Here is a 13,364-nt window from a genome sequence, read left to right as displayed (position 1 = left end):
TCTATTCTAAGAGTTCTGAATTGGTAGCAGAGATAATAAGACTTGTCTTTTCTGTCAGGGGAAAGTGCCTTCATAATATTCTAAGATCACAAATGCAGTTTCATATGTCTAACACTAACTATAATATGTCTGATAATCCTATATAAACCCTAATGCAAGCAAAGTTTCTTTCTGCAAAATGCTGTTTCTTACTAAATAAAACAATAAGCAATAATATTTCCCTATATATAAGCAAGCAGTACATATATATGTGGTCCTTGACAGTGATTCATTGTGATCTGTTTTATGTAGGGGCATCCTGAGCCTCTGTATTCTTTTTCCCTAATGCTTAACTCCACAACATAGGCCACATCTACTGAGGTTAGGGCTGTTCAGCTTGGAGAAGAGACTGCTGATGGGGGATATGATAGAGGTCTTTAAAATCATGAGAGGTCTAGAATGGGTATATGTGAATTGGTTATTTCACTTTTGGATAATAGACGGACTAGGGGGAACTCCATGAAGTTAGCAAGTGGCACATTTAAAACTAATCTGAGAAAATTATTTTTCACTCAATACACAATTAAGCTCTGGAATTTCTTGCCAGTGGATGTGGTTAGTGCAGTTAGTGTAGCTGGGTTTAAAATAACGTTTGTATAAGTTCTTGGAGGAGAAAACCATTACCTGCTATTAATCAAGTTGATTTAGGGAATGACCTCTGCTACTACTGGCATCAGTAGCATGGGATCTTCTTAGTGTTTGGGTACTTGCCAGTTCTTGTAGCTTGGTTTAGCCACTGTTGGAAACAGGATGCTGGGCTTGATGGACCCTTGGTCTGACCCAGTATGGCAATTTCTTATGTTCTTAATCCAAATATGTTTCAGAATTGAAGTCCTTTTAAATTCCATAAACTCCATTAATCCTATTCAAACAAACCAAGATATATCAAGTAATAAAGTTTTCCAGGTGATGTGAAATTATAGAAGTCAGTCTTAAAACAATAATTCAGTGCTGGCCAACTCCAGTTCTCAAGAGTCACTAACATGTCTGGTTTTCAGGATATCCACAGTGAATATACATGGGATAAATGTGCATGCACTGCCTCCATTGTAGGCAAATATTTCTCATGAATGTTCATTATAGATGCCCTGAAAACCAGGCCTGTTTGAGAACCAGAGTTGTCCAGCCCTGCAATAATGCTTGTAAAATTTGACAGTATTCATACTCTGACATCATGCGTATACAGTGGAGAGAATGATTTTGTTTACTAGTAGTATCTTTGATGATACATTAGTAAGAGCCCATTACAGTAGATGCAGTTTTCTTATGATGTGATTAAATGAAACAGATTTCATGTTGAAGAGAAGTTGGACAATCAAATACACAGCGCTCTATTCAGAGGAAGATGAAGGGATTGCATTAGCGGTTATGCTGATATCTTTAATCTGAGTACGCCACACTCAAAGATAAAAATTTCAGAGGAATTCTTACCTTCTTTTATTTTAATTTTCACTTTTTTTTACTTCCTTTGAATAAGAGAGAGAGGTACAGAACAGCAGCTCTAGAGTATTTTAATATCTATGAGGTGCTAAATGCCGAAGACCTATCCAATACATGGGAGAAAATAAGTTAAGCAGTCAAATAAGAAATACACCATTCTCAGCAGAAAATAAGGACACAGCTTTATTGTCTTTTGTAAGAGAAAATCACATTTGATTTACCAAATTCTAGAGAAATGATTAATCTTATTCAACACAGTAACTAATGCCCTGAAATTTTGCTCTTTAAGAAGTCAGCATTAGAAGCTTATTTGATTTGTCTTTCACCAAAGATGAAATACTGGATTGTCTGAACAAAAGTATATCCAAGAAGTGGAAAGTCCAGAGAAAGCGTGAGAAAGATGTGGATTTGCAAGGAAGTGGGAAATTGTTCAAGTACATGGATAGTTATTTACTGTATATTTCATAGAAACCTCACAGAAGCTATGCCATCTAACAGAGTTTTTTCTTATACTTTTAAGGTATGTCATAGTAGAGTGTGAAGACCATGATACTCAACAAAGAGACCCAAAGACCCATGAAATGTACCTGAATGTCATGAGAAGGTTCAGCCAAGCATTATTAAAAGTGAGTTCTGAACAGGGATTGGTCTCTTCACTGACAGTAAGATGAATAAATGAATATTGAGTGCTGGTAGGCTCTTAGCACTACTGGTACTTAGTATGCACCTGAGAGAAGAGGAATTAAGATCCTTGGTGGGGCTTTGAGGCTTGATGGGGTGGAGTTCTGGTGGCACCAGCACTTTCTTTAAAGAAGGTGGTTTGGGTATGGGGGCTTTGGATCTAGTATTTTTTATTTGTATTTTTTGGAAGAATGGGACTGGGGAAGACTTTCGGTGACAGCTACTATATTTTTCGTATATAGATTAGGAGGGCATTAGGGAACCAGATATTGTTTTTTCTTTAATGTTGGGACAGAATGTCGCAGGACAGATTTAGGCCTGCTTTGGCTGACCAAGTTAAGTGGGTAGCATTGAACAGAGGTTACGGCTGTTCAGTTTGGAGAAGAGACTACTGAATGGGGATATGATAGAGGTCTATAAAATCATGAAAGGTCTTGAATGGGTAAATGGGAAATGGTTATTTACGCTTGGGTAATACAAGGACTTGGGGGGGGATGCCATGAAGTTAGCAAGTAGCACATTTAAAACAAATTGTAGAATTATTTTTTTCACTCAACACACAATTAAGTTCTGGAATTCATTGTCAGAGGATGTGGTTAAGGCAGCTAGTATAGCTGGGTTTAAAAAAGGTTTGGATACGTTCCTCGAGGAAAAGTCCATAAACTACTATTGATCAATAGGGAATAGCCACTGCTTGTTGCCAGCATTAGTAGCATGGGATCTGTTAATGTTTGGGTACATGCCAGGTACTTGTCACTTGGATTCGCCACTGTTGAGACAAGGTACTGGGCTTGATGGATCCTTGGTCTGACCCAATATGACATAACTTATATTCTTATATTCTTATGTCATCAGGGAGTGGGACACTCCAGAGGTTGGTTTGAAGTACGGCAGAGCAATGGAAGTGCGATGGCAAGGCTATACCTTTGCTGGAGGACACTTTGGAGTTTCTGAACCTTAATAAGGTGGAATTTTCTGTCTCAGCTGTGACCAAAAGATGACTAGTCTAGTGGTGGAGTCAGCAGCTCCCAAGGTTGCTCAGGACCAGAAATTGGAAGTACATCTCAAGAAGATGTTCAAGATGTCGACATTGGCATATGGTCAGCTGTCTGCAATAGCCTTATGGCACATGCCCGTTTGCCCTGGGTGCAGTAGCTTCAGGTGCCAAGTGCAGGGCCTTATGTCTCCACTAAGCAAGCAGAGTGATTGGAAACTGGAATGGCTTATATTGCAAACACCTTGTATGACTTCCTGTACATATTGGCCTAGAATATATTGTTGGTGGTGTTGTCCAGGCACCTTCTTTGGTTGCGTAACTTGTCCGTGGATGTCTGGTCCAAATCTCAGGTGGGCAATCTTCCTTTGAAAGCAAAGCTTCTCTTTGGTGAAGACTTGGAGCAACTAGTGAAGCACTTGGGTGAGTACAAAGTGCATAAATTGCCAGAGGACAAGCCTAAAGGGAACAAGAAGAGCTTCCCAGGGCGACAGCAGTTTAGGAAGACAAGCAGATATTGCCCAGGTATGGGCTCCTCCCAGAGGCAGGGGACTTGAAAGATGCAGTCCTTTTGTGGGCCATGTAAATCAGTCCAGGAATCCTATAGTTAAGGAGCTGAAGGAGGCAAGTCCTCATAATGAGATGCGTCTGGTCAACTCTTCCCCAGAAATCATGGAGGGGCGATTGGTTCTTTTACGAGAAATAAACAAGAAAACGACAGACCAGTGGGTTCTCATAGTTATAAGAGAGGGGTACACCTTAGAATTTACTTTCCCGATCCGCAAAGCATACATATCATACCCCTTGCACTTCCAGACACAAGCAAGAGGAGATTTGTGCCATGCTAGGTCGATTAACGCATCTGCAGGCCATAGTTCCTGTGCCTTTAGGTGAACGGGGATTAGGAAGGTATTCCATCTACTTCATGGTTCTGAAGAAGGAAGATACCTTTGGCTCATTCTGGGCCTCCGGAGAATAAATATGTCATTAAAGGTTCTGCCTTTCCTGATGGAGACCCTACACTCTGTGATTGTAGACTTCCACAATGGAGAGTTCCTGGCTTCCCTCAGTCTCAAGAAGGCGTATCTGCATATTCTCATTTGGGTGGCACATCAGAAGTTCCTTTGGTTTGCTGTGCTAGGGGAGCATTTCCAATTTCAGGCACTTCCTTTTGGGCTCATAACAGCACTGTAGACTTTCACCACATGATGATGGTTGTGGCGGCAGCGCTTCGAAGAGAAAGGCATCTTGGTGCATCCCTATCTGGCTGATTGACTTTTTTAGGCAAAGTCTTTCAGCACTCAAATGAATGTGTCCTGCACATGTTGCGAAATCTGGGCTGGGTAGTTAATCTGACAAAGAGCCATTTGGTCCCAACCTAATTGCTAGGGTATCGCTAGCAGGCTGGTCAAAGTGCTCCTTACAGAAGAGAGAGTGTTGAAGTTGCAGGTTCAAGTCCTCAGGTTGTTGCATCTGCCAGTACCCAAAGTCTGGGACTATTTGCAGGACATGGGTTCTATGGCTTCTGCACTCAATCTAGTTCCATGGGCATTCACACACATGTGACTGCTCCACAAGGCATTTCTGTCCCGCTGGAATTCTCAGTCAGAGGAGTTTCAGATTCAGCTACCACTGCAAGGGGAATTCAGGTCCAATTTCTACTGGTGGCTTTTGTGGACAACTTGGAGATGGGTGTAGAGTTGGAAACTTTAGTGTGGGTGGTAGTAATCACTGATACTGGTCTGAAAGGCTGGGGGGCCATCTGCCTGGGGCAGATGGCACAAGGTCGGTGGATGGCTGAGGAGGCTTCGTGGTCTTTCATTTAGAAATGAGGGCAGTTCACGATGTATTGTTTTCCTTTCTGCTACAGTTGTGTGGACAGGTGGTGCGGGTCTTCAGGCAATGCGATGATGGTGGCCTACATCAACCGTCAAGGGGAGACCAGAAATCTTGGGGTGTCTCAGGAAGCAAACAAACTCTTCTGCTGGGCAGAGCCGCATCTGGTGACTCTGGTGGCATCTTATGTAGATGGGGATGAACAATGTTCAAGCGGATTTGCACAGTCGACAGATTCTAGATCCCAGAGAATGGGAGCTAGAGGAAGAGACAGTGGCTCTTATTTGGTCCAGATGGGGTGTTCCTCAGCTGGATCTGATGGCTTCGAACCTGAATGCCAGAGCATGAATTATTTTCAGTTACAGAAGGGAGGTTGGGACAGAGGGCCAAAACTCTTGTTCTTCTGTGGCTGTGCAGGATACTATTTATGTTTCCGCCATGGCCCCTAATAAGGGTGCTATGGTGTATCTAGATTCACCCAGCGAAGGTGATCCTTGTGGATCCAGAATGGCTGCATCAGCCATGGTTTATGGATTTGATAAATCTGACTCTGACATCTTCCCAGATTACTTCATCATGGACCAATTTTCTTGTATTAGGTGGCTTGCTTTTGTCTTGCGGTTTAGCTTTTGAGAGACATCGCTTGCTTGAAGCTAGGGGACCTTCCACTTCTTTGGCTTTTGTCAGTGTGGAGAGTTTTTAAGATGTCTCTTGGGGAGGGGATTCCTCTTTGGGCATTGGTTTCTCACATTCTGGCTTTTCTACAGAATGGTTTAGGTAAGGGAAGCCTTTAATTCTCTAAGAGTCCAAGTGGCAGCTTTGGGCTGTTTTCGAGGTAAGGTGCAAGGGTTGTCCCTGTGTTTGCATCTGGATGTTCTCTGTTTTCTTCGAGGAGTGAAACATTTGTGCCCTCAGTTGAGGCGAGTGTTTCCCTCGTGGAATCATAATTTGCTCTTGTGGGGTCTCTGGGGCCCTCCTGTTGAGTCGTCGTAGAAAGTGTCACTAGAGGATCTTACGTTGAAGCTGATTTTCCTAATGACAATTTTTTTAGCCAGGAGGATTTTAGAGCTCAAAGCGTTGTCATGTAGAGAGCCTTGCCTTATGATTTTGGAAGACGGGGTGTCTTTACACATGGTACCATCCTTTTTGCTAAAGGTGGTATCCTCTTTTCATCTGAGTCAGATGGTAGAGCTTCCTGCTTTTAGAAATTTGGATTCTGCTTCTCTGTATGCAAAGGAACTTTGCCGGTTGGATGTGCAGTGGGCCTTAGTACACTGTTTGACGGTCATCAACAGTTCAGATGGTCAGATCTTATATTTGTGCTGTTTGGAGAAACGAGTAAGGGGAACAACGCTTCTCAGGCCACCATTGAACAATGGCTAAAGGAGGCCATTATGTCCACTTATATTTGCAAGGGACATTAAATCCCAGTGGGTCTCCGAGCCCATTCTACTAGGGCTCAGGCGGCGTCCTGGGATGAATATCAGTTGATCTCCCTGCAGAAGATCTGTCGGATGGTGACCTGGTTTTCTCTACACTGTTTTACTAAGCATTACTGGCTGGATGTTTGGGCACCGGAAGCAGCTGGTTTTGAGGAGCGTGTGTTTTGAGCAGGTCTTTTGAGTTCCCGCCCAGTCTAGGGAAACCTGGGTACATCCTATACATCTGGAGTGATCTGGGGTAGGAACAGGAAAGGAAAATTGGTTCTTGCCTTCTAATTTTCATTGCTGGAATACCACAGTTCATTCCAGACACCCAGCTTTTCTAGAAAGACCACTTAACTCTGGATGTATATAGTGTAGAAGTTGAAGTTGTTGGAGAGTTTTTCAATCTACTTTACAGTCTAAGGGGCTCTGTTTGACGGGCATACCTTTTCCCTCATATTTAGAAGTAAGGGAGTTTGTTATAATTCCATTGTATCTTGGCTTAGGTACAGGGAAATACTGAGGGACTGCTGGTGGCACTATGGCTTAACTAACTCAGTCTCAGTAAAGCTTTCCTTCTTTCCCCTATGTTGGTAGGGGGAATAAAACCCATGCATCTGGACTGATCTGTCGTATTCCAGGAACGAAAAATAGCAAGTAAGAACCAATTTTACTTTCTTTCTCCAACCTAACCCCATACTCAGGTACATCCAGAAATCGATGGCTAAATTTAACTGCCTGGTATAATTTGGAAAGATAATTTGCTCAGCCCAATCAGTTTTCAAAGGCATTGATCTAGGTGGCTATGTCTTTACTTAGCTGATTAAATCCCTTTGATCTCTATGATCATTTAAGCTCTGTGCTTTGTTACATTTGATGAACAACTTTTTTTGAAAACTGCAAATCCCTTTTTGGGCATAGTTTATTGAGAGTCACCTCTCAGCTATCCTGAAAAATAAACTTTTCAGATTTCTATGTGCTATTCCACAAAGTGAACTGAAACTTGACCATGAAGACCTGATAGTCTACAATGTAGGAATTTAGCTTTGAAGACATACATTTAACAACTAGTTTATTTTTACTTTTCTAATTTCTGGTCTGATGGCACTAACAAATGTGTGAAGTAAGTCAGTGAACTAATTTTTCCTAAAATTTCTGTAGTTTGATTGGGAAGAGAGAACATTTTAGCATGTAATAACAGTAATCCCTTGTGAACCTGGCATTTATTGTGAATGTTGTTTTCTGGTTTAAAAGTCCTTGATTTTCTCATGACAGGGCATTAATTTTCCCAAATGCCCTGTCCATAAGAAATTATTGCATAATTATAGTGTAACCCTGATCAGAACAAAGAGCTAAGACCAGATCCAATTTAAATCACAAAATGAGATTTTCAGCAACATCTAACTACATTAATAATGATTAACACACATAGGTTGAACCATGGCCACACAAACTTAGAAACATGATGGCAGGAAAAAAACAATCGGCTTTTATAGTCTGCCCAATCACACCAACTGCTTGGCTCCGCACTCCCTTCCAGTCTTTGAGAAACCCTTGTGCTAATTCCATGATTTCTTGAATTCAGATAGTGTCCTTATATCCGCCACCTCTACTGGGAGGCTATTCCATGTACCCACCTCCCTTCCTATAAAGAAAGATTTCCTTAGAATACCTCCTGAGTCTTATCCCCTTTCACCCTCATCTCATGATACCTCATTCCAGAGCCTTGTTTCCTTTGAAAGATTCCCACCTCCTGTGCATTTATATCTTGGAGGTATTTAAATATCTCTATCATATCTCCCCTGACCTGCCTTTTCTCTACGGTATACATATTTTGATCTTTAAGTCTGTCCCCATATGCTTTTATGTTTAAAATCAATGACAATTTTAGAAACCACCTCTGGACTGATTCTAACTGGTTTATATCGGTTTGAAGATGTGGTTTCCAGAATGGTACACAGTATTCCAAATTAGTTTTTCACCAGTGGGGAGCAATATTGCCTTCTTTTTTTTTGCTGACCATTTCTTTCACTATGCATCCAATCATCCTTCTGGCTTTTGCCCATTTGAAAATTGTCTCCCCCCACTTAGTGCATCTCAAAATGCCCTTGAACAATTCACCTACACATCCACCATCTACCTTAGCCCTCTTCAGTGCAGACACATTATGGGGGTATTGTTTATACTACCCACAGTACCTGCAAAGTAAATTTCAAAAGTAAATTTAAAAATTCAGGCTGACAGGTATTTTGTACCTGCTTTGAAACAGATGCAAAGATCATGTGGGAAATTCTCCACATGTACTTTCCCTACCTCAGCCTAACCCTGCCCCTTTTTCCTCTTGGGTAAAAGTATCCATGCTGTGACCACTGTACATACTTTTATGTGCATGAGGGGTAGGGTGTCAGCTTTCAAATATGCTTTTATTTTTAAAACAAGTATACCACATTTCTCTGTGGACAAATAGGACATTTTCTTTCTTATGGCCTTCTCCAAAACACTTGTAGCAAATATCTTGATGACCAGTGACTTCAAATTCTCTCTCAGATGCTGAGAGACAATGTCCATCACTGATCATCAAGATATTTGCTACAAATGTTTGAGAGAAGGCCATAAAAATATGTGCTGTGGCATTTGCACAAGGATGTTACTGAGAGTGATTTGTGCTTGAAAGATTAGAATTCTTGCCTTCCTTTCCAGTGAAAACCAATCTAACTGTTTGAAGCTGATATTGAAAGCTTGACGATAGGATCATGGAGCTGCACCAGCCTCTGATGGCCAGGCTGCACTGGAGAGGCCCTCATGATCTTTGGATAGAGCACAGGCGCAGGAGTTGAGAGAGATGTCATTCTCCATGCTTGAGACAAGATGATGGCTCCAATTTCTTGAATATGAAGTTGGAGAGAGTGGGTTCTGAGTGAATGCTCTGAAACCTTGAATCATCTCTTTAATGCCCAGCTCCGAGCTGCATCTGAATTTGAACTCTGTCTCTCAGGTACAGACAAGAGACCAGAGCCTTTGACATTGACCTCCAGAGAGCCATTTAGGATGTCCAGTCCCCTATGAGTCTGATTCTTGTGTTTCTTCAGCACTTTACGAAAAAGCGTTTGATAAGAAAATCGCTCCTGAAATGTTTTCTCAGCACACCAAGCACGTCAGTCCTGGTGTCAAGCACCTCAACTACTTTTGGTGTAATGAGTAATCCTCTTGTCAATGACTCCCCCTTGGTGATGAATGTGTTGGCACCAACGTAGGTCTGGCGCCTTAAGCCTATGGGGGTAATTTTCAAAGGAGTTACGCATGTAAATGTGACATACTATCATAGCAATTTTCAAAAGCTATTTACTCGAGTAAAGTGCACTTACTTGAGTAAATTCTATGGACAATTCAATGGCATATATTGTAGCAATTTTGAAAAGCCCACTTACTTGAGTAAAGTGTATTTACTCGAGCAAAAACCAGTTTTGCTCGAGTAAATGCTTTTGAAAATCTGGCCCTATGTTAGCACCATTTTGCCTCGTCAGATTCCAATGGGTTAAATGGGATACCTCTCCTGCCATTTGTCATTGCTTAGTCCTGTTGCCCTAGAAGAAGATTTTGAGACCACAGAGTTATTTGGCACCAGGGTTGGTGAATTCTCAGACATCCATTCAGCAAATATGTTTTGAATTGGAGGAATTCAGAGAGCCTGTATACCTGTCAATGTGGTATTGTTCCAATGAGAAATACTCAACTAACCTTTTACCAAGGCCTTCTTTGCACAGACAGTTTGACCTGGTATTTACCCTTCCAAGTTTCTCCCCACCAAATTTTCTTAACTACAGATGCTTCCAACCTGGGTTGAGTAGCTCACCTACTAGGACTTTGCATCTAGGACTTTCAGAAATCAAGTAACCAACTAAATTGTCGTAATCCAGACACCCAGTTGGCAATGTTTGTTTTTTCCCCTTTTTTGGTGAAGACAGCCCTTAGCTGGCGATTGCTGGTCTTCAGAAAAAACAAGGTTCCAAATTTATGGAATGGACTTTCAATATCTCTGAGGGAAGAAACAGACCTACTGAGGTTAATGAGCAATGCTTTTGAGTGGTGAGTTATTTTTCTCCTGAAGGATTGGATTTTGTTCATTTTAGGTTGTTCATTTTAGGTTATAAAAGGTTTTTAGTTCTTTCTGTCTAATGCTAAGCAAGGTCATGAGACCCATGTGTTTGGTGAACTGGTGTCTTCAGAGAACACATCTTATTGTTAAGCAACTTTACTTTATATGTCATGACCAGATTTGTCTACTTTTTATCTGCATCCATCCTTTTTCCACACTTGATTAGTTTAACGTACCTTTAAAATGAGTTTAAAAGATTTTCAACTTCTAGTCTTACAATACCTGATTGGCAAAAAGAGGTATTTAGTTTGGGGTGTCTCGCATTATCGGAGTAGTACAAATCCCTCTCAAGCTTATGATTGTGTGTTATGGATGTGGACTTTTGGGCCGAGTAGAGTGTGGTGAGGATCCGATGGAGGAAGGTCTGCAGCAGACTCGTAGCCGGTAAGCGGTGCAGGACCAGGAGACCGGACAGGACCTTCACTTATACCAGCCCTCGTTCCCCGCAGGTTAAGCCCTTGGGTGCCGGGGCTGGCAGGACTTAGGCGAGGGTCTCCTGGCACAGAGAATATCAAGTACAGTCCAGGTCGAGGCAGGCAGCAATATAGGAGTAACAGGAGCAGTCCAGAGGTTGTGGCAGGCGGCAGCGGAGCAAGACGAAGATCCAGGCCAGAGATCGGGGCAGGCTGAAGACAAGCGGAGTTGATGGACGAACCAAGAGTCAGGGCAGTCAGCAAATGAAGACGAACCGGAAGCCAAGCAGAAGTCAAACCAGAGAAGCAAGCCGAGAAGGGAGCAGGATCAGGAGCAGAGCAGAACTGGAACTCAGGACCGGAGCAGGAGAGGAACTGGAACTGAAGAAGGCAGGATCTGGAACATAGGAACTAGAAGAACGCAGGGTCAGGAACACATGAACAGCAACTAGCACTCCAGCGGAGAAGGACCTGTTGCTAAGGCAAACACTGGAAATGCAGACTGGGTTTAAATACCCTGTAGCGTCTGATGTCACTTTAGGGGCTGGGCCGAGGTTTCTCGCCACGGCCCCTTTAAATCCCGAGCCCTTGCGCGCGCCTGCCTAAGGGGTAGGGTTACATGCAGGAACTCAGCGGCATCTCCCTCATGGGAAGAGCGGCGCGCGAAGGCCCAGTCCTGGCCCAGAGTACTGCGGAGCACGCCGCGACCAACAGAGGCAAGGCAGGAGGTGAGGTGGGGACCCGGCCGTGGACTGCCGCGGCGGGGATTCACAACAATGTGGCCACCATCTGATGAAAAACTGGTGAGCTATGTTTGTGGTTACCTTTGGCCTTTGGATTACTCCTATGCTATGTCACATACAATAGGTTGATGCCCTTGAAATCTGGTATATGATTGGCAGAAACATCCTGAACATCTTTTGTCACATAATGCTCATTTCCCTGTGTTACAGAGAATTATTTTTGTTATATACCGTTGAAACAGACTGGAAGATCAACTTGTTAATGACTTACCTTACTGCTACTGATAAACTTTTATATTCCATACCATCTGTTCTCATGAGCTCCAGATATAAGTTCTATAATGGTAATATTTTATTTATCTGTTTGTTTTCTCTTCTGCTTTTATCTTGAGAAATGCATAGCTCCTGGCAGAATAAACAAAAGCTCTGAAAAAAGGGCATAATGATAGCATAAAGAACTAATCATCTATTCTTTTTTTCCTCTCAGGGGGATAAGTCTGTCAGGGTGATGCGTTCCCTGCTGGCAGCTCAGCAGACATTCGTAGATCGACTGGTTTATCTAATGAAAGCAGTGCAGCGTGAAAGTGGAAATCGTAAAAAAAAGGTAAGCCTAGCCATCAAACTTTCTCCCTCATGATCATCTTCTTTCATGCTTCCTTATTTCCATCTACTCCGTTTGCTCTCACTTTCAGACATCACCATTTTCTAATAGCGGATGCCAGTGCAGCACACTCAGAACCTGATTTGTAAAAGATTTTTTCCCTATATGCACAAAATGGAAACAAAAGCTATCTATAAATCCAGTCCTAAGTCTTTATTAGCAGATCAGAGTTAACTTGGTGTCTAAGAAAAGATTTGAATTGGAGGCAGAAAAAAATGAATGGACTCCCTCATGAAATAAAAAGAAAAGTCAAAATTTGCAAAAAAAAAAAAAAATGATATGCAGTGACCTTTTAGGGGGCTCCTGTTTTTCAAGGTGGTGGTGGAGGGGAAACAGTGTCAGGAGTTCTGTAGTAGTAAGTAAACAGTTTCTTTGGTCAGATGCAGACTGCATAGAATTTGTATTGTACACATTCAGTGCATCCACATTTTGTTACATTACAGCCTTATTCTAAAACAGATAACATGGATTTTTCCCTCCTCAGTCTGCATACAGTACCATATAATGACAAAACAAAATTAGGTTTGTAGAATTTATGCTAATTAATTAAAAAAAAAACCCAACAAAAAACCCTGAAATATCACATTTACATAAGTATTCAGACCCTTTACTCAGTACTTTGAGGTACCTTTTGCAGCGATTATTTAATTAATTTATCAATTAATTAATTTATGCGATTTATATACCATCGTTCCAAAATGAGATCACAATGGTTTACAAAATCAGGGTCCAGATTCTGGGACAATATTCCCTTAATGGGTCAGCATTCATGTTATAAGACAGTATAGCGGCAGATACATATTTGAGGTCATAAGAACATAAGAAAATGCCATACTGGGTCAGACCAAGGGTCCATCAAGCCCAGCATCCTGTTTCCAACAGTGGCCAATCTAGGCCATAAGAACCTGGCAAGTACCCAAAAACTAAGTCTATTCCATGTTACCATTGCTAATGGCAGTGGCTATTCTCTAAGTGAA

General features: G+C 41.9%; 1 protein-coding gene across 1 annotated transcript in view; it reads left to right on the top strand.

Annotated features, from left to right (window-relative positions):
• PIK3C3 (phosphatidylinositol 3-kinase catalytic subunit type 3) overlaps positions 1 to 13,364 on the top strand; it is a 498,179-nt gene that overhangs the window by 241,842 nt on the left and 242,973 nt on the right. Inside the window, 2 exon segments of the mRNA XM_029581010.1 lie at positions 2,000 to 2,105; positions 12,214 to 12,330. Coding sequence (XP_029436870.1) covers positions 2,000 to 2,105; positions 12,214 to 12,330 — 223 coding nt within the window.

Source organism: Rhinatrema bivittatum, chromosome 1 (assembly GCF_901001135.1).
Source record: "Rhinatrema bivittatum chromosome 1, aRhiBiv1.1, whole genome shotgun sequence".
Lineage (NCBI taxonomy): Eukaryota > Metazoa > Chordata > Amphibia > Gymnophiona > Rhinatrematidae > Rhinatrema > Rhinatrema bivittatum.
Note: the sequence above shows the minus strand (reverse complement) of the source record. Positions and strands in the feature narration are given on the sequence as shown.